Source organism: Macrotis lagotis, chromosome 1 (genome assembly GCF_037893015.1).
Source record: "Macrotis lagotis isolate mMagLag1 chromosome 1, bilby.v1.9.chrom.fasta, whole genome shotgun sequence".
Lineage (NCBI taxonomy): Eukaryota > Metazoa > Chordata > Mammalia > Peramelemorphia > Peramelidae > Macrotis > Macrotis lagotis.
Genome location: NC_133658.1, coordinates 203,136,346 through 203,158,510, shown reverse-complemented (window position 1 = coordinate 203,158,510; position 22,165 = coordinate 203,136,346). Strand labels below are relative to the sequence as shown.

The following is a 22,165-nucleotide window of genomic DNA, read 5'->3' as shown; positions in this document are numbered from 1 at the left end:
TCAAGTCACTGTTTGGTTCTCAAAACAATCTTCTCTCTGTTTAGCAGAACACTGTTTGGTTCTCAAAACAATCACCTAAGACATACACAAGGTATGCATGTGAAAAAAATGCTTGCTAAAACGCTTATGTAATTGGTTACGTAAATGTAGAGTATAAAAGTATGTATACTGTGATCAATAAATGAACCAGCTTATGCATCATATTGATGTCAGCCTGGCTTCCCTCCTCCGGACTCGGCATATGGTGACCCCGTGTGAGGAAGTGAGTCAAATGGGGAGAAGACATCCCAGGTTGAGTTGGTAGGGAAGTGCTGGAACCCCCTCACTCAGCGCTAGAAGAAAAGCGGACTTGGCCAAGGCTGACGGGTGAGTCAGGTATTTTGGGATGGGAATGGCTGCATCAGCCACGGAGTGTACTGCGCTCAATACCTTAGAGGATTTATCAAAAAAATATGACCTGCCTGTTAAGAGGCCAGAAATTTCTGGGTATTACACTGGGGAAGAGACAAGGGCATAATTACTAAGACTGATGAACTCTTCTCCTTGGAAAAATGGGATAAGCTGGGAAAAAGCTTATGGGAAGCAGTCCAAACTAAGAACAAGGAAGCCCAGAGACTGGCAGAACCGTATGGTATGCTGTGTAAAATTATGCAAAGAGTCCATGGGGAAGCTCAGGTCACGGCTGCTGTGTCATCACTCTTTGAGGGGTATAAGAAACTTATAGATGATTCCCTTGATCCCCATGGTCATAATAAAGGACCTGATTCCCCCTGTGATGACGATGGAACTTTGTGGGCCTGTCCCGCTGTGACTGATGCTGAAAGAACCGCTATTGAAGGAAGTTCGGATGTGCCTCCTCGAGCAGAAAACGTGTTAATTAATCCCGGCCGCCACCTGGCCGGGAAGAGGGTGGGCGGGTGGGTCGCCCCAGAGCCTTCCCACTTCCGCCTTTGTCTCTTGCAGGCTTTTCAGATCAGGGGCCCGGGGCGGCCAGCACTCTGCCTGCACTTTGTGGCCTGGATGAGGGCTGACCGAGGGGAGGAAAGCCGATCCTGTTCCCCCCTCCGCTCCATTAGTCCGGCCACTGCCACGCCTCTGCTCTCTCCCCCTGCTGCATCCTGCTCATCTCAGCCAAGGCTTTGGCGAAAACCTTCAACCTAACCCTGACACAGACTAGAATGATTGTTGCCTCCTGCCCTGACTGCAGTACAACGACTCTCCTGCTTAATGAGAACTTGACTTGGCAGCTGCCGTGAATCATCCCTAGGCTGGGAGAGGAGGGAGGAGGATTTAACCCCCTCCCACCCCGTTTCATGTCTGCATCTCATTCACCTCAGTCTACCTGGCAGGACCGCCACTGACAGGGCTCATCAGGATTCTAAGAAATATTTAGCCTTGTTTTTAAAAGAAAAGGGGGAGGTTGGGGGATCACCGCAATACCATAGTGAGCAAAGTGATTTATGTTTTGAACTGGCTTAACCCTAAGCACTCCATCTCAGATAACAAGCCTCTTTACTTTCACTTTTCAAAGAACGTGGCACACTTTGCCGATATTGACATTTCTTTCTCTGTTTTTGATCCTAAGACTGCCCAACGGGACAATTCCTATCGGTTACTAACCTGTGGACGAGGGTATGCTTGTGTTGTTTCAGGTTCATCGAAACCACAGTGGGTTCATGCAAAGTGGGTAAAACCTCACCTGAAAAATGATACTTTTTCTGCTGGCACTTTCATCCTGCCTGCTATGGCTCTTGTGACTCATCTGATTCTTAAGTATCTACAGCATCAAATGTGTATCTCCCTGAAATCAGCTGGTGATCCCTTCAAGACATGCTTCATAGGGATCCCCCTGGACCCAGAGGACATCAAACAGAGACTAAAAGGGCACTATGGACAGTTAAAGGAAATATGTAGGAGTTTTCATCAGTATAGTTCTTGTGCATGTATGTGTGATAAACAGCAAGATTATACCTGGCCATCCCTGAAAAATAGTTACAGATTAAGAGCTATCCCGGAGGCTTTAAATAAACCAACTACACAGGAACCACAGGAAATAAATCTCTTATGGAGTGTCCCCCCTGGAATAAAAGAGAATATCACTCATCTCCCACATTGTAGTCTTGTGAACTCCCCACAACTTTATAATGCTACAGGAGTTTTTGTATTTGGAGGTTTAGACTATTTTAAAGAAAACGCGCCTTGGGATTCCCCTAAGTGGGAACGATTCACTAATGTATCAGGTCATTTTCATTATTGGAATTTATCTAAAACAGATTGGGGGCCCCTTAAGGTACAAATTGAGGGAGCAAAGTCATTACCCCCTGGAGTATTTGTGATACGTGAAGACAAGGCATACAGTTCTATCCCATGGCGTCCTATAGGAGGACCTTGTTACCTAGGCCAATTAGCACTAGTGTCCACACCATACCTTAATTTCTCCAGAAGCCCTAGGAAAACAAGGAGCATTCCCCTGGCTTCCAACTGTAATAAAAATGTTAAATTTCTATCAGTAGCAGAAACAGTAGCTGCATCCTTTTTCACACCAGGGGTAATGGCATCTATTAATTATAATACCATGAAAAAACTTGCATGTTGGGCAAAAGCTCAGGCTGATATTACATCCATGGCTTTAATGGATATAATTACGGATGTTCAGAGCATTCGCAAGGCTACACTACAAAATAGAGCTGCAGTAGATTTCTTGCTTTTATTACATAATCATGGTTGTGAGGAATTTGAAGGCATGTGTTGCATTAATATTTCAGATAATAGTGCTTCAGTCTATGCAAAAATCAAAAAGTTACAAGAAAATCTTGATAAAATAACTGTACATCAAGATTTCTTTAAGGATTGGTTAAAATCTTTAGGATTACCTGCTTGGCCTTTGGCAATTGTTAAACCTATAATTGTAATCTGCTTTATACTTGTTATATTCTTGTTGTTTGGACCATGCATCCTTTTGTGTTGTCAGAGATCTCTAACAAACATGCTCTCCCAGGCCTTTAAACGAAAAGGGGGAGATGTTGTGTCATATGTATTCCAGGCTAAGAGCTATGAAGGGTTAACACAGAAATAGTTATGTGCTTTAATGAGCAAGATGTGCTTCAGAGCTTAGACAAGGGAGTAGCTGCATGTGTGAGCTAGGAGGTACTTTCCCAGGCCCAGATAGATAGCATATTCTGAGATAATTACCTTCTGCACTTTGTTTATCAAGTCACTGTTTGGTTCTCAAAACAATCTTCTCTCTGTTTAGCAAAACACTGTTTGGTTCTCAAAACAATCATCTAAGACATACACAAGGTATGCATGTGAAAAAAATGCTTGCTAAAACGCTTATGTAATTGGTTACGTAAATGTAGAGTATAAAAGTATGTATCCTGTGATCAATAAATGAACCAGCTTATGCATCATATTGATGTCGGCCTGGGTTCCCTCCTCCGGACTCGGCATTTTCCCTTCATGGTATATTTCTGTTTGAGTTCTGATTGTGTTCTCTTTATATTTGAATTGTTTTCTTTTGGCTATTTGCAATATTCTCTCTTTTATTTGAGGGTTTTGTAATTTGGTTATTAAATCCATTGGAGTGTTTATCTTGGGGGAGGTCTCTTTCACGAGGGGGTTCTGTTTATTCTTTCTTTTTAAAAAAATTAATTGTTATGGCAACAGGGTTAAGTGACTTGCCCAAGGTCACACAGCTAGGCAATTATTAAGTGTCTGGGGGTGGTTTTGATTCTAGAGCTGGTGTTATATCCACTGTGCCACCCAGCTGCCCCCTTTGTGGATTCTTTTAATGGTTATATTATCTTATTCTGGTAGATTTGGGTAGTTTTCCCTAATAATTTACTAGATGCTGTTTTTCAAGTTCTTATTTGGGTACATGCTTTCTGGTAGCCTGATGATTCATACATTGTCTCTTCTAGATATATTTTCCAGGTCATTCATTTCCCCTAGAAGGTACTTTACAATTTCTTCAAACTTTTCAGCCTTTTCATATTTTTTTGTTGGAATGTTCTAGTCTTATTGATTCATTAGTTTCTGTTTCTTCAATTGTGATTTTGAGGATTTTATTTTCTTCAATTAGCTTCAGTGTTTCCTTTTTACAGTTGGTTATTTTTACCTTTAACAGAGTTGATTTCTTTAGTCAACTTTTTGCAGTTTTCCTGGATGACTTTCATTTCTTTTTTGCATTTTTCTTCTTTTCTTTGGTTTTAAAATTCTTTTTTAAGTTCTTTGATGCGCTTTTATATTTGAGTCCAAATTATAGACTCTTTTAATACTTCCCCTCTGAGTCATTTTTCACTGCTTTCTTCTTCAGACATAGCATTGATGTCATCTTTGGCTATAAAGTAGTTTTCTGTTGTGATCATTCTTTTAGCTTTTTTGACCATCTTTGTTGTTTAGTTCTTGAAACGTGCACATTTGAAACATGCACCCAAGCACCTGCTACTGCCTTGAGAATGAGCCTAGCCGCGGGCTTACCTCTCTCCGAGGTCTTCGGGTGCACTCCGGCTTCCGCCCTGGGGGATGGGAAGGAAGTTCACAGCCACACACGAGCCTGGTTTACAACAGCAGCATCTTTATTCATGAACAGCAGAAAATGGCCCCTCGAACTTTTGCACAGCGCTCTTTTATCCAGTAACCCTTTCTTCCCGGGGTACATGCTCCTCCCAAGTTCCAACCCATGGGCGGAGCCACATCCTGTTAGCGAAGCCGTCCCAGTACCCTATAAGATACCTTACAAGGCAGGTTCAGACTTCCAGGGGTCTCACGGCCCAGGTCATATGACCTTCATGGGTGGCCCCGGTCCAGAGCTTCCCCTTACAATTCCCCCTTTTCGTTAACAACAGGGGGGGTAAAAGGTGACAAAGGAAAAAGGTCTCCTTTGAATCGTTCCAGGGTTATCTTAAGAAAGGACAAAAGGCATAGGGTCAGTCCAAGATAGAGCTTTCAGCCATGGTGGAGAGGGGATGAAAGCCCAATACTTTTGATCAGTAACCGTCATTCCAATTGTCGCGCCTAAGTTGGCGAACAGCATCATCAAACCCAATGTCATTTCAGTCCTTTTTCTGCACACCTGTAGCCTCCTTTCTCGTCTCAGTCTTGCTCGTTTCAGTCCTCTCTGTCCTCTCCTTGTCTTTCTGCGCCGTAGTGACTTCTCGGACCCATTTGATTGGCACCCAGACTTCTTCTCCATCTGGTCCATCTTCGGGCTGTATGGATAGAAAACCCTGTCCTCTGAATCGTACTATTCCAGGGCCATGCCAAACACCCTCATGATCTTTCCAGTACACTTTTGTGCCTGGAATACATATAGTAGGGGTGTGTGAGATTTTTGCCATATCTGTGCCCTGTGACTGTGGATGAGTAAAAAAGACCATGGCAGGAACCAAACCCTCCTCAGAAATGGATAAAAAATTATGGGTATAGAGGGCTTGTGCCAGGCGTGCCTGCAGAGAATTCTTTATGCCCGGGGAAATTCCCCCTTTTTGTTTTTCAAGAAGGGTCTTTATAGACCTGTTGGCACGTTCTACTATGGCTTGGCCAGTAGGATTATAGGGAATGCCAGTGATATGTCTTATAGAAAATTCAGAGCAAAACTGTGTAAAGGCATGTGATTTATAGGCTGGACCATTATCAGTTTTTATAGATTCGGGAACCCCGAAAGAGGAAAAACAAGTAAGAAGATGGATAATAACTGACCTCACTGTCTCCTTAGGTTGGACAGTGGCCATAATGAATTTGGAGTATGTGTCCACACATACATGTATCAAATATCTAGTATAGTGGGTTACATCCATTTGCCAGAGTGCATTAGGGTAGGCACCCCTGGGGTTAACAGCCATTTCCTTAGGTCTGGGAAAAAAAGGGACACAGGCAGAGCATCTTTTTACTATAGCTCTGGCCTGCTCTCGAGAAAGGCCAAAGAGATGTCTTAAAGATCTGGCAGAAAAGTGGTATTTAGAATGTGCCATAGAGGCTTCCTTCTGCAACGGGCAAAGTAAAGCTTTGTCAACGACGTCATTTCCTGCAAAAATAGGACCAGAGGAGGACACATGTGAACGGACATGAAGAACATAGACAGGAGAGGTCCTTTGCAATAGTAAGGTCTGAACTTTGTAGAGCAGAGGGGAAATAGCAGAAGAGCGAAGATTGAGCTGAGCTTCAGGAAGATTGTGAAGAGAAATAGCACAGTAGAGGCTATCCGTGATAAGATTAAAGGGTTCATGTTGTAATAGTTGTAGAGCAAAGATTATAGCTTGAAGTTCATTTTTCTGAGCAGAAGAATATTCAGTTGGGAAAACTTTCAAGATTTTTCTGGAAGGAACATAGACAGCTGCCCGGTTCCTTTTTGTAGCATCAGTAAAAACGTTAGGGCCTTCCACAGGGGACAGAGCTATAACAGATGGGGGATGTGACAGTGGAAGTAAAGTCCATCCCCGAAGGGGAGGTGGTAAAGGAAGCGAAACAACAAAACAAAGGCAGAGTAGAGAAGCCCACTCGGGGATTTCTTCTGAAAACGAGTGTAAAGAAAGCTCCGAAGCAGCAAGATTTAGAACAGGATATCGACCATACAAGAGTAAGGAACGTTCTGCAATAGAGAGGAAAAAGTTGGCTAGCATTTTCCATTTATTTGGTAAAATGCGTTTTTGTTTCTCAGGATAGAGCCACTCCAACACCCCATGCATTTGGTATAGACAGCCAATCGGGGTTATCATTCATTAAAATGGTGGCATATATGGGCTCTTTTGGATCCTGTAGAAACACAACCGATGTAATTTTTTCTAAAATACTATCCATCTGTTTTTTGGCCAAAGGAGTCAAACTCCTAGGGGAATTCAGTGATGAGTCCCCTCTCAAGATATCATAAAGAGGATGCATCTGGGAATCTGGAATAGGAATTACTGAGCGCATCCATTGTATAGCTCCTATTAATTTTTGAAAATCATTTAAGGTTTTCAGTCCCTTTAAATTTATTTTTGGAGAAACACGGGTGACAATGTTTCCCTCTAATATATGCCCTAGGTAATTGTACGGTTGTGTAAGTTGAATTTTTTCTGGCGCCACCTGTAGTCCGTAGAGCTGTAGAGCATCAGTAACCCTTTGTAATATTTGCAATGTTTGTTGGCGTTGGGGAGCAGCTATAAGTACATCATCCATATAATGTATGATTGTAACCTGTGGCTCTGAATCTCTTATAGGTTTTAAAATATTATGGACATATTGTTGGCACAAGGTGGGGCTATTAGCCATCCCCTGGGGAAGGACACAAAATTGGTATCTTTCAAAGGGTTCTTGGAGATTTCTAGAAGGGACTGAAAAAGCAAATTTATCTCTATCTGAAGGATGGACAGGTATGCTATAAAAACAATCTTTTATATCAATCACTGCCAGGTGAGAATCCTTCGGTATGGCTGTGGGGCTGGGCAGTCCTGGTTGTAAAGGACCCATAAGTACCATAGCTTCATTGACTTTTCTAAGATCAATGAGCATCCTCCATTTGCCTGTTTTCTTTTTTATAACAAATAAAGGTGAATTATAAGGACTTAAAGAGGGTTCTATTCTCTTAGACTGAAGTAATTCTGCTACTATATCTTTTAAAGCAGTGAGCTTTTCAGGCGTTAAGGGCCATTGTTCAACCCACACAGGGGTTTCTGTTTTCCATTGAATAGGGGGACAGCTCACTTGTTCAATGACCCCAACAAGTTTAAATGTTCAGGGGTGGTCACATGCAAATTTAGTGCTGAAATGAGGTCTCTTCCCCATAGTGCATAGGACAATCCTGTAATTTGTAACGGTTTAAAAAGTCCTGAATGTCCTAGACAAAACTACTGTAGATATCTTGCAGATCGCAGGGCACCTTGGCTGCCTCCCACCCCCAAAATTGTTATTGGATCTGCTAGAGTCGGCCAATCACCCCATTGATCTATATTGATACAAGAATTATCTGCCCCTGTATCTATCATCCCCACGACCTTTTTTCCCTGTACCATTACTTCTAACATAGGTCTTGCCAACTCTATCTTTGTACACCAATTGATATTTACTTCATGCCCGCCTTGTAATCTTGTCCCCTTGGCTATAGGTTTCCCTGGGTCAATCGGAATTGGGATATTATGTAAGTTTGAAACAAGAATAGTCTTCTTATTAGCCAGAATAACTTGAGAAGGGACATTTAGGAGGTGGTTAGTTTCCAAACCAGTTACCAATCTATCATAAGGTTGTCCCTCTATTTCTATTTCCTTATGAGAGTACGGTTCCGTGAGAAGGGTTGTGTGACTACTAGGGTATATAAAGGTCATTGAGTCTTGCTTTATATGTTTCACTGTGTTACTAGTGTCTTGCAATCGGGTTTGAGAGTCCTGGTTCCCAGTACCTTGTGCCCTGTGCCTCGTGCCCTGGTCCTCTATTGTGTTTGTTGTGCGGGGCCTCTCTTGTGAAAAGGGAGGCCCCTCCCCCCGTTTCCCTGAAGGGTCCCCTTCTTTGCTCGGCAATCTTTTGCAATATGTCCCAACTTGCCACAGTAAAAACATCTAATAGGCCTTTTCACTTTGCATTGTCCTTTGAAATGCCCAAGTTGGCCACATTGAAAACATCTTTTTTGAGTAACTACCATAACACTCTTCACTGTGTTAGCCAATTCAGCAATGGCACTTTGTGAAGTGTTAGCCGTGTTGGCCAATTCAGCAATAGCACCTTGCATAGTTTGTACAGGATCATTGATGGGGGCATCTATCAATTTATCCAATATTTGATCTATAGTCGCATCCTTTCCTAAATTCCCAATAAGTTGCTGATATGCGGGCCTTAATCCCTCTCTAACCAATTGAGTAGTAAGCATTTCAGCCCCCGGTCCTGTGCCCATGGTTCTTTTTACTGTTTCAATGACCCTGCTTAAGAAATCTGCAGGGTTCTCGTTTGGCCTTTGTTTCAAATTTGAAAACTTTTCCCTCATTTTCCCTGGAGGATCCAGGCGAGACAAGGCCTGTGACCATATATATGTAACAGCATCCCTAAGAGGTTTGTCATAATTTATTTGTTGGTCAGGGTTAGAAAAGGGACCTTCACCCATGGCCAGATCAAAATTGCGCTGTTCCTGCCCAGGGACGTGCATTCCCTTCAGATATTTTTCACACTCCCTACGAACAAGTACTACATATGTAACATACTGTCCGGGGGATAAGACTGCAGACATAATTTCCTTCCAATCATTTGGAGTCCAAGGAGTAGTCATGGTAGCATTAGTAATTAACTGCCTAACATAAGGAGAAGCAGGACCATACTCATTAACAGCTCTCTTTATCTCTTTAATCAGTAGGAATGGTAGTGGTTTGTGTTCAGCTATTTCATTCCCTTGGGGGTCATAGCTAATCTCCAAGGGACATAAAACTGGCGGAAAGCCCCACTCTTCCAAATCTGGCCTCTCTCCCTCTTCAACTGCTACTCTAATGCTCTTTTTCAAAACACTCTCAGGTTCTGTCATAGTTGGCTTCATAGAAAACGTTAGTTTCTGAGTACTCTTAGGTTCTGTCTTAACTGGTTTCGCGGAAAATGTCAGATAAGTTCTCCCTTTCGAAGAGGTGCCTGAACCAAGGGGAGTTGGATGAAAAAGGGAATTAGAAGTAGGGAGAGGCGCATCCCTTATCTGTAAAGAAGTAGAAGTTCTCACTGGAGCAATAATATTTTCGCTCACTAGATGGCGCTCTGACCCTAAGTTTACATTCTTTAGTTGGGTCTCCGCCTCTCTCTCCGACCTTGAGTTTACATTCTTTAATTGGGTCTCTGCTTCTTTCTCCGACCTTGAGTTTACATTCTTTAATTGGTTCTCTGCCTCTTTCTCCGACCTTGAGTTTACATTCTTTAATTGGGTCTCTGCCTCTTTGTACTCCCTGCGCCATGATCCCACTTCCTCCCCCAAGTTTTTCCCACGGGAACGCAACTGTTCCCCATACAGTCTCGAGCCCCCACTACGGGCCATATCCTCCCTGAAAACTGTTTTAGATCTATCAAAACAGGCTATCTCTTCTCTGGGAGTTCTCTCACTGTCCTGAGTCCGCTGCAACTCCTTCCAGGGGTATAACTGAGTCTCTTTCTCTTCTACCTCTTCATAACTACACTCAGATTGATCATCTCTTTCTGACCCACACAAGGAAGGTCCTACCTGGCATGAGCATGGCACTTTCACCTTTATTTCTTCTGGTTCTTCTAACAATGTGCTAATGACCTTATAGAATTTAAAGTCCATGGGGGTAACAAATTCAGGTTCAGCCTGGTGATATGAGCTCATTTGCTGTCCTACTACCCTCCAACCTTTGCCATCAATTCCCGAATGTTCCACCCACGGGGAAATAACAAATAACTTTTCCACAAATTCCTTGCATTGCCTTAGGTGGGGTTTTAACCCATTCTTTTTACATAATTTGTACAGTTTGCAAGCTAAAACTCCCTTTTCTTCAGGCTCCACCACCGGAAGACTAATATTCTTCCCCATCTTGAATATATATTCAAGACTGTGTGTGGCTCCTCTTAACTAGACCAGCTAGCTAAGGTCGGCTACGACTCAGATTCTCCTCAGCATGCAGTGCTTTCGTGTCCCTGTTCGGGCGCCATGTGAAACGTGCACATTTGAAACATGCACCCAAGCACCTGCTACTGCCTTGAGAATGAGCCTAGCCACGGGCTTACCTCTCTCCGAGGTCTTCGGGTGCACTCCGGCTTCCGCCCTGGGGGATGGGAAGGAAGTTCACAGCCACACACGAGCCTGGTTTACAACAGCAGCATCTTTATTCATGAACAGCAGAAAATGGCCCCTCGAACTTTTGCACAGCGCTCTTTTATCCAGTAACCCTTTCTTCCCGGGGTACATGCTCCTCCCAAGTTCCAACCCATGGGCGGAGCCACATCCTGTTAGCGAAGCCGTCCCAGTACCCTATAAGATACCTTACAAGGCAGGTTCAGACTTCCAGGGGTCTCACGGCCCAGGTCATATGACCTTCATGGGTGGCCCCGGTCCAGAGCTTCCCCTTACAGTTCTACTCCTGTGGTATATGGATTATAGAACCACTTTTTATATTGCTGGGGCTGGGATCTGATCCCTAACTTGTTGGCCAAGATGTTGCCTATGCATCCTAGACCATGCCTTTGCAAAGGTTATTTTTTTTTCCTCCTTTATGTCCAGGTTCTGACTTAACAGTGGATTGTTCTCATCACAGTCCTGTTTTACTCAGGAGTTTCCAGTTTCAAACTGTTTTGGGGGTTGGGAGCCACCCTGTTGGCTTGCTATCTAACTGCTGGCACCTCTGTTATTGTTAAACCATTGGGGCCTGGATTGCACAGTGCCTCCTGTTGGCTTTCCTGACACTCCTGTCTCCTGGACTTTATGTCCACATTTCCCCCAAAGATATAGATCTTCAATGAACATCCTCCACTATGTCTACAGCTGAAAACTTCTTTGAATCTTTTCCTTTTCATTGTGGAGTCTGTAGAATTTATGTAAGAATAGAGGCTTCATTTATCTTTGGTAGGCAAAAGCTCTGGTAGCATGTTAGCTTCCCATGACTATGCCTTAGGAGTCTCAATAGATGAGCTTTTAATTAGTTAGCCAACTTTCATAGTTCTTTTATGAAAATACCAGAACTGAACAGAAATATTGACCTTCAAGGAAAATTAAGAGATACATGAAAATGTTAATGTGGAAAAGAAAAAAAGACTGCTATTCAATGAGATTAAATTGGTTACATCACTACTCAGGAGGAAAATTCTCTTTTTTGTATTGTCAAAGAATTGTAAATTGAGGGGATGACCTCAATTTTGATGTTCTGTGAGAAGTCATGAAGATCTGGGCTTTAGAAAACTCTGGAAAGACTTAACATGAACTGATGTGGAGGCAGACTATTGACATGATCCCCCAAACCACCCAAAAACAAACAAAGAATGTCTCTAGCCAAAATTTAGTGGAGCAGAACACATGGAAAGATTGAATGATACATTTTCCCAGTCCAATGTAACTTAGAAATTCCTCAGGAAATGTGTGTTTCACCAAGACTGGGGGTTGGGAAAAAGTTGCAGTGCAGCCCACCTCAACCAAGCCCAGCCCAGCCCAGAGATCACCCAGCAACAGCTTGAAGGGGTGGTGAGAGAACTCTGCTCCACCAGAATGCGTGTGCAGTGAGGAGCACAGCCATAGAACCTGCAGTGGGAATCAGGAGAAAGTAGCCTGCACCCCTACAGACAGGGAAGTCTGCAGAGATTTCTCTGTTCTCCCTGGGGTAGGACTCTGCTGTTTGGCTACACTCAGACCCAGGTTGCAGTTTGTGCTTTCATACTAAGTAGTTGGATCCCACCTTACAGCCCCAGGGCAGAGGGAAGTACTGAGTCACCTACATATCAAATCACAGGCTAGAGAGCATAAGACCTTGGAGGAATAAAGGTCCCAGTGGGGTGTCCCAAAAAAATCAACCCCAAAGTCTTGGAAATGATGTAAATTAATCTTGTGCAGAGGAAATGAGTAAACAATAGAAAAGGAAGGCTCTAACCATAGAGAATTAGTTTAGTCCCATGGAAGATCAAAACACATACTCAGATGATGAGAAAATCTAAGCTTCCATATGCAAAACCTCCAAGAGAAATAGAAAATGGGTTTAGACTATGAATGAGCTCAAAAAAGACTTTGAAAAGCAATTAAGGGAGGTAGAGGAAAAATTGGGAGGAGAAATGAGAGCAATGCAGAAAAATAATGAAAACCAAACCAAAAGCTTGGTGAATTATATACAAAAAAATAATGAAGGAAATAATATGTTAAAAAAAAAACAGTTTAGGGCTAATGGAAAAAAGCAAGACAAAAGGCAAATGAGAAGAATGCCTTAAAAAAAGCAGAACTGGCTAGCTGGAAAAGGAGATAAAAAACTTTCTGAAGAAAATAACTCCTTCAAATGCAAAATAGTACTAAAGAAAGCTGATGACATTGCAAGAAATCAGGAAGAAATAAAACTCTTCTAAAAAAAGCCAAAATTTAGAAGAAAATGTGAAATATCTCATTGGAAAAACAACTAACCTTGAAAACAGATCCAGAAGAAATAATTTAAAAATTATTGGTTTATCTGAAAGCCACAACCAGGAGAAGAGTCTAGACTTCATTTTTCAAGAAATAATACAGCAAAATTGCCCTGAAATCCTAGAAGCTGAGGGTAAAATAGAAACTGAAAGAATTCACCTCCTGAAAAGGATCCCAAAAGAAAAACTTCCAGGAATATTATAGCCAAATTCTAAAATTCCCAAAGCAAAGAGAAAATTCTAAAAGCTGCCAGAAACAGACAATTCAACTACTGAGTTTCCATAGTCAGGATTACATAGGATCTGGCAGCATCTACACTAAGGGTTCCTTCGGACTGGAAAATGATATTCCAGAAGGCAAAAGATCTTGGTTTACACCCGAGAATCAACTACCCAGCAAAAATGAACATCCTCTTTCAGTGGAAAAGATGGACTTTCAGTGAAACAGGGGACTTTCAAACTTTCCTATCGAGATGATCAGAGATGAAGAAAAACTTTGATCTCCAAGTATAGGATGCTGGCAAACCATAGAGGGAGTGGAAGAGAAGGACTAACTATGAGGAACTTGATTATGTTGTACTGTTTGTATTCCTGCATGGGAAGAAGATATTGATAACTCATATAAACTTTCTCATTTATAAGACTTGTTAGAAGGAGCATATATGGACAAGACATAGGAAGGAGTGGAATATAATGGTATTATGTGATAAAGGGATGGAGTCAATGGGCAATGGAGGAAAATACTGGGAGGAAAGAAAAGGAGATGAAGAAGAAGCTGAGAGATTTCACATAAGTCATGAAATAGTTTTTTCAATGGAGTAGAGGGGGGAAGGCAGGGGGAATGAGCAAGCCTGCATTTTCATTGGGAATGGCTCAGGGAGGAAATGATATACACAATTAATAGGAAGAGTAAATCTGTCTTGCCCTGGAGAAGGATGGGAGGAAAGGGACAGGAATGGGGAGCGGGAGGGGAAATAGGTAATAGAAGAGAGGGAAGATCGAGGTGAGAGAGTACTCAGATCCAACACACTTTTGGACAGGGCCAAGATGAAAGGAGAAAAAGAATAGAATAAATGATAGTGGGGAGAAATAGAGTGGCTGTACAGCTAGTAACAGCAATTGAGAGGAAAATCTTGAAGCAACTTCTCTGGTGGACTTATGATAAAGAAATCAACTCACCACAGACACAGTCATTGAAACCTGAACACAGACTGAAGGACATTTGCTTTTCTTTCTCTATTCTTGAGGTTTCTCATCTTCTTGTTGGGGAGGGGGTTTATGTTTACTCTTACAACATTCAATTTACATCAATGTATGGCATGGAAACAAAGTAGAGATTGTCAGACAGCCTTCTTTGGGGGGGGGAAGGGAGGGGATATTGTAGAATTCAGAGTTTTGCAAAAAATAATAGGTTCATATTACTATTGTATATAATTGTAAAACAAATAAAATTTAAAAAAACATGATTTGATGCCAAATGAAATGAGCAGAACCAGAAAAACATTACATACAATAACAAAAGATAACTGAATAATGATCAACTATGATGACTTGATCATTTCATCAGCACAAAAATCAAAGAAGTCTGGAAAAGTACATCCATCTAGACAGAGGGAACTATGGAGTATAAATGCAGATTAAATCTTTACAATCTTCAATTTTTAAAAGTTGTTTTATGATTTTATGTTATTTTCTTCCTAATATTTTTTCTTCTATTTGGATTTTTTTACCAATATAATCAATACGGATCCATGATTAGCATGATTATAAATATAGAGCCTATATAAAATTGCTTTCTCTCAGGTAGAAAACAGAGTGAAGGAAGGGATGGAGAAAAATTTAAAACTCAAAACCTTGCAAAATAAGATTGGTGAAAAGCACCATTGCACATTGTAGGAAAAACTATATAATGATATTTATATCTATCTATATCTATATCTATATCTATCTAATCTATATCTATATCTACATCTATATCTATATCTATATCTACATCTATATCTATATCTATATCTATATCTATATCTATATCTATATCTATATCTATATCTATATCTATATCTATATCTATATCTATATCTATATCTATATCTATTTCTATCAGCTATATCTATATCATCTATACATCATCTATATCTCATATATATCACATCTATATATATATCATCTATAATATATAGTAAAGTACAAGTAAAGCTAAGAGAGGTGTAAGATTCTCAACTCTGTGAGAAGGCTTATGAAATTCAGATTAGTTTTTGATTAGTAATTAAGTGCTTTTATGATACCCTGATATATATTTTATGGGCCAAAGATATATAGTGCATCTGAACTACTCAGTTGATTAAATCACATTTATTAGTGATTGAGACATGATCCTGGACTGAATAATTGTATTGTATTCTTATCATCAGTCAATGGAGATCTCAGTGTTTATTTCAAGTTGAAGTCAATCTGTCCCTATCTGAAGTTCCAACAGAAAAAACGATTTTGAATGTCATTAGACTCTTTTCAGGTATCAAAAGATCTGGTGCTGATTCTTTTTCTTAGATTATACATGTAAAATCATCTTTAATTTAGTTCCAAATTAATCAAGGTGTGAAATAAGAATCAGAAGAGAAAAGGGGGAAAGACCTTTAGAAAAAGAAGAAAAAGAAAAGGAAAAAAAAGTATTTATAAAGTAATTTTACTTTAGTTTGTTCTACATTCAGAATTGTTAGATTTTTATCTCAGGATATCAATGGCATTTTCCATCCGAAGACTTTTAGAATTGTTCATGATCACTGAAATACTGACAAGTGTTAAGTCCGCTATAGTTGATAATTACCGAATGTTGCTGTTTATGTGTACAAAATTCTCCTGGTTCTCCTCACTTTACTCAACATTGGTTCATAAAGGCTTTCCAGGCTTTTCTGAAGTCCGCCAGCTCACGATTTGTAAAAGAATAATAGTATACCATGACATTCATATACAATAATTTGTTCAGCAATTCCCAAACTGATTGGTATCCCTTCAATTTCTAATCTTTCCCACTCCAAACAGAGTTGCTATGAATAATATGCACTATTTTTATTCTTTTCACCATTTTTATTATCTCCTTGGTATATATACCAAGTAGTGGAATTGCTGGATCGAAGGGTAAAAACAGTTTTATTGTCCTTTGTGTATAGTTTCAAATTGCTCTCCAGTATGGTTGGATCAGTTCATAACTCCAACAGTGCGTTAGAGTTCCAGGTTCCCTATATCCCTTGCAAAATTGATCATTTAATCATTTTAGTCAATCTGATAGATTTGAGAGAGGACCTCAGAGTGGTTTTAATTTTCATTTCTCTAGTCAAGAATAGCTGAACTTTTTTTTTTAATATGACCATAATTAGCTTTAATTTCTTCTTCAGAAAATACTCTATTCTTATCCTTTAGCTATTTATCAGTTAGTGAATGATTTGTATTCTTATACATTTGATTCAGTTATCTATATATTTTAAAATTGAGTCTTTTATCAGAACTACTAGTTGTATAATAATTACCCAGATTTCTGCATTCTTTCCAATCTCAGTTGCATTGGTTTTATTTGACTAAAAACTGTTTTAATTGAATACAATCAAATTAATCCATTTTTTTATTTTGGAATATTCTCTGTCCCTTGTTGATCATTAACTCCTCCCTTCTTTATTGATCTGACAGATAAGCTGTTTCTTGTTCTCTTAATTGGCTTATGCTATCACACTTTATGTCTAAATCCAGTACCCATTCTGACCTTAACTTAGTATAGGTGAGATGTTGGTCTATATCTAGTTTCTGTCATACTACTTTCCAATTTTATATGTAGTTTTTGTGAAATAGTGAATTCTTTTCCCAGAAGCTACTATGTTTTAGTTTATCAAATAGGTAAGTACTGTAGTTATTTATTACTGATTATTTTTGTCTAATCTATTTATTAGCTAGGACAAAAGAGTTTCAATGATTGTTACCTTATAATATAGGTTTAGTTTTGGTAGGGCTAGGTCAAGCTGCTGTTGTTCTATTCCAGTTGAGTTAAAAGTTCATTGAGTTCATTGCTCATACCAAAATTGAGTGAAATTTTCCAGATTAAACACCATAAGGAGGTTATTTCCCCAGAAGTACAAGGATTCCTTATTGTCCATCTCTACAAATGGAATGACATATATTGACCTATGAAAATCTCATGGGTGTTTCTCTCTTAGTCTCTACTGATAAGAATCTGACCAGAGTTCTTCTCAATAGGGAAATCTTTCACCAAGAAGATGGTTACTTACCTGAGCATCAGTGTGCTTTCAGAAAGGGGCAATAAGTAGTCAATATGATGTTTTCTACTCCATAATTTCAGGAAAAACACCAGGAATAGAACAGAGACCTGCATATAGCACTGCAAGATATGACCATGGTTTTGATACTGAGAGTTCTGAGGGCTTATGGAAAATTATGCCATAAATTGATTGCCTGGAGAAGTTCATCAGTGTTGTGTATCAATTTCATGATGACATGATTGTTCAGGTTCTGTACAGAGGATAATTCTCTTGAAATTTCCCAATTGCCCATGGAGTGAAACCAGGTGGTGTCCTTACTGTAATGCTTTTTAGCATGATCTTTGTATTCATGTTAACCAATAACTTCACTGAGGATGAACTCAGCATCAAGGTCAGCTTCTAGTCTTCTGTAAAGTCTTCAATTTAAGAAGACTACAAGCTAAGACCAAAGGGGAGGTAAAACTGATGCATGATCTTCTATTTGAACATGCTTATACATTCAAAACAGCCTCTGAAGCTGAGATGAAACATTATGCTTGTGTTAATTTTGATGTTGCAATTAACACCAGAAAAACAGAGGTGTTCCATCAGTTAGCACCATACCATCCATATGTAGAACCATAAATTACAGAAAATGGAGAAGTTTCAAGATCATGGATAAATTTACTTAACTTGGCAGTATACTTTCCAGCAAGGTAAACATTCATAATTAGATTGACACAAAAATTGCCAACTCTAACTCAAGTTTTGTGAGTCTTCAAAAGGATGTGTGAGAAAGAAGAGATATTGGATTGACAACTAAATTGTAGGTCCACAGAACCAGTGTGATGACCTCACTGTTATATGCCTGTGAAGTTTGCAAGAAAATAAATTAACTAAATTGCTTTAAATTAAGACAATATAAATTCCCTTAGGAAGATTTTGAAGATCCCCAGGAAGGATAATCAGGATAAGATAACTAATTTTTCAATTATTTTAAAAGTAACTTTCAAAATACAATTAAGTGAAGTTTTTTCTCTTCCAACCAAACCTTCCTCCACCCCAGAAGACAGCTAGGTGGTTCAGTGAACAGAGCACTGGTTCTGGAGTCAGGAATACCTGAGTTCACATCTTGCCTCAGACACTTAATAATTACCTATGTGATTTTGGGAAAGTCACTTAACCCCATTTTGTTAAATTAAAAAAGAAAAAGAATGAAAGCTAAAAAGGAGTAGAACTATTAGAAGGAAAAAGCCAACAGCAAATTTAAAAAAGGTGAAAATAATATGTTTTGATGTGTATTCAGATTCCATATACCTTTTTTTTTTTTGGAAATGGATGTCATTTTCCATTACCGAACTGTTAGAATTATCTTTTATTTCTGACTTCTGAGTAAGTTTTGCTGAGAACATTCAAGTCAATTATAGTATCGCATAATTTTACTAATAAGTTATATAGCATTTTCTTGATTTTGCTCATTTTATATCATCAGTTCATATAAGTCTTTTCAGAATTTTTCTGACATCTATTTATTTCTTTTCTTTTCTTTCTTTTTTTCCCTTTTTGCAAATGGGGTTAAGTGACTTTCCCAAGGTCATACAGCTGTATAATCATTAAGTGTCTGAGGATGGATGTGAACTCAGGTTCTCCTAACTTCAGGGCCAGTGCTCTAAACACTGCACCACATAGCTGCCCCTCATTATTTCTTAAAGAACAATAACATTCATTATATTCATATAAACTGTTTATTCACTCATTCTCCAGCTGATAGGCATTCTTGATAAAATTCCAATTCTTTGACATTGCAAAAAGAACTACTATAAGTATATTTTTTTTAGATTTTTTTTTTTGCAAGGCAGACGGGGTTAAGTGGCTTGCCCAAGGCCACACAGCTAGTAATTAATTATTAAGTGTCTGAGACCGGATTTGAACCCAGGTACTCCTGACTCCAGGGCCGGTGCTTTATCCACTAAGCCACCTAGCTGCCCCACTACTATAAATATTGTTACATGTGGATCTTTTCCCTTTTTTGCTATCTCTTTGGAATGCAGACCTTGTAATGGTAATTTTCCTTTGAGCAGTTTTAAATTGTTCTTGAGAATGGTTGGATCCATCCACAACTCAATCAGCAATTCATTGGTGTCTCAGTTTTCCCACATCCCCTCCAATATTTATCATTTCCATTTGCTGTCAAATTAACCAATATGATAGATATTAAGTCATACCTCATTGTTGTTTTTATTTGTATTTTCTAATTAGTACTGACAGGAATTTTTTCACATAAATCTAGATAGCTTTAACTTCTGAAAACTGACTGTTCATATCATTTTATCATTTATCAATTGAAGAATGACTTGTATTCTTATAAATTTGACTTAATTATCTATATATTTTTAGAAATGAGGCATTTATCTTAAACATTGCCTATAAATTTTCCCCCCAGCTTTCTGCTTTTCTTCTAATATTGGTTTTATTGGTTTTGTTAGTGCCAAGACTTTTCAATTTAATGCAATCAAATTGTGCATTCTTCATTTTCTAAACTTCTCTATCATTACAAGATCATAAATTTTCCTTTTTATAAGTCTAACAAGTATATGATTTTTTTGCTCCTCTAATTGGTTTATTGCTTCACCTTTCATATTTAAACCATATAACCATTTAGTACTTAACTTTTATAGGGTGTGAGATATTGATTTCTGCCAGTTCATGCCATACTATATTGAAATTTATCCAAACTATTTCATCAAATAGTTTATTCTGATCCCAGAAACTAGAGTCTTTGTGTTCATCAAGCAGCATATTAGAATAGTTATTCACTGCTGTGTCTTGTTAACCTAACTTATTTCACTGATTTATCTACCCCAGTACTTCCTAAAACTAAATTGCCAAGTATTCAAGTATTACTTGAATGCATTACAAAATTATTTGAATTGTATTACTATATAGACAACAATTACATTATACTGGCCATATTGTTCAATTGCTAAATATACACTTGCCAAAAAAGATTCCCATTCTGACAGCCTATGGGAACAAATTGAAACCTTAGCATTTTTTTCTTCTAAGATTTCCCATTGGGAAGGAGTAGAAATTTACTCAATGCATAATATTAATTAGGTGTGGAATAGGTATTCATTTTCCTTACAAGCACATTAAACTAAAAAGCATAAGACACACACACACACACACACACACACACACACACACACACAATCCAAACATATACCTTGAAAAAAATTAATATAGGATTAAATAACTTGTTACTCTATACTGGCCCTAGGAGCTTGAGAAATATAACTGTTTATAAAGGGTGAAAATAATGCACAGAGAGCTTCAATTTCTCATTGGTTGCATACTGTTCCAATAATTCCTCAGAAATTCAGACAATCTGGCACACCCTCTATGGTTTTGGTACACCTTCCTGTTGAGGACTGTCTTCTATTTAAGAAACTTGTTTTATTACCAGTCACTTTCTTATTAAAGTACACCATACATCTGAAACCCACAAAGTTTTCTCTAAACCTATACACATGCACTGCACACAATTAATATTTGGTTGTCTATGCTCAGGGAAGCAACTAAAGAATCTAATTCAAAGACCCTATCAGCTTGCCTTGTAGAGCACCTGATCAATCTGCTCACAAGAACAAGTAGCTACATTATCCTGATTGGGAGAAGGTTCTTAATGTAAGATTTATTTGCTGCACCTACTAAGAAATGCAAAGAAATAAAAATACCAAAACAGCTGGTACAGTAGTACCATCCATCATAAACACATAGGGTCTGCTGAGTTTTTACAAAATTCCTCTTTTCAACATTGAGATACAACATTTAGTGTTCAGTGCTAAGTAAGCTTCGCAAGTTTGGATAGATTTTTACTCTCCATGTTGCACTAAACTGTGTCACATTATCTAGTCAGAAAAATTTTGTCCATGAAATTATAATACCTTACTTTTGCATAGATTTTACATCTTACTCATTTTTTTAGGTTTCCTTTTTTTGCAAGGCAATGGGGATTAAGTGGCTTGCCCAAGGCCACAAAGCTAGGTAATTATTAAATGTCTGAGTTCAGATTTGAACTTAGGTCCTCCTGACTTCAGGGTCAGTGCTCTATCCACTGGTTCACCTAACTGCCTCAAAACATCATAATCATTTTTAATTCAATCCACATAACAACTCTTTTAAGTAGGGAGTCTTATCACCTTCATATTCCATACTTTAGCAGACATAACTTTGGAAATGGAAAAGAAAAAAAAGGTAAGAGAAGAAAGCATTGTTAGGAAGATTTCACAGAATTTTTCTCCTTTGTTACATGCTCTACTTTTTTCTTTCTTTAATACATATTATTACACAATTACTAATTAAATAATTAGACAAAAAATAAACGTCCAAGAATTTTATCATGTTATCTTTATAAAAAGAAATGGAGTTTACCATCATGAAACATTTGAATAAGTAGGGAAAATGATGGTTTGATGCTACACCGGAGAGTAGAGATTTTCCTTATGCCTTTCTGGATTCAGAAAAGAGTCATGCTTACAGATTCTCTTCAGAGAGAGAGAGAGGGAGAAATATCTTTTAAAAGTCAGGTGAAATATATGTGGAATAAATCTTCCATCAATATTTCCCTGATTTTTATCATTTCTTTTTACAAATATTAGGGAATTTCCTCTTGGATGAGATTAGAGCTTCTCTCTTTTGGATAAGTTAAGAGATTTAACTCCCAATCAGAGATCACATTCACTTTGTGAATTGTCTGGCATAACCTAATACATATGTAAAATATATTTAATATATCAATACATATATGTATATTATATCAATACATATAATATATATATGTATATATATATATATATATATATATATAT

General features: G+C 38.7%; 1 protein-coding gene across 1 annotated transcript; it reads left to right on the top strand.

Moving 5' to 3' along the window:
- The first annotated feature begins 216 nt into the window (after positions 1 to 216).
- On the top strand, positions 217 to 3,395 carry LOC141515116 (uncharacterized). Its single transcript, XM_074226429.1, has 2 exons — positions 217 to 366; positions 964 to 3,395. Exon 2 carries the CDS (start codon positions 1,745 to 1,747, stop codon positions 3,074 to 3,076), a length of 1,332 nt encoding a protein of 443 aa, XP_074082530.1. The 5' UTR covers positions 217 to 366; positions 964 to 1,744; the 3' UTR covers positions 3,077 to 3,395.
- Positions 3,396 to 22,165: the final 18,770 nt, after the last annotated feature.

What these genes read in the sequence shown, in the direction of transcription:
- LOC141515116 (XM_074226429.1), top strand. Translation starts at nt 1,745, where the DNA reads ATGGCTCTTGTGACTCATCTGATTCTTAAGTATCTACAGCATCAAATG.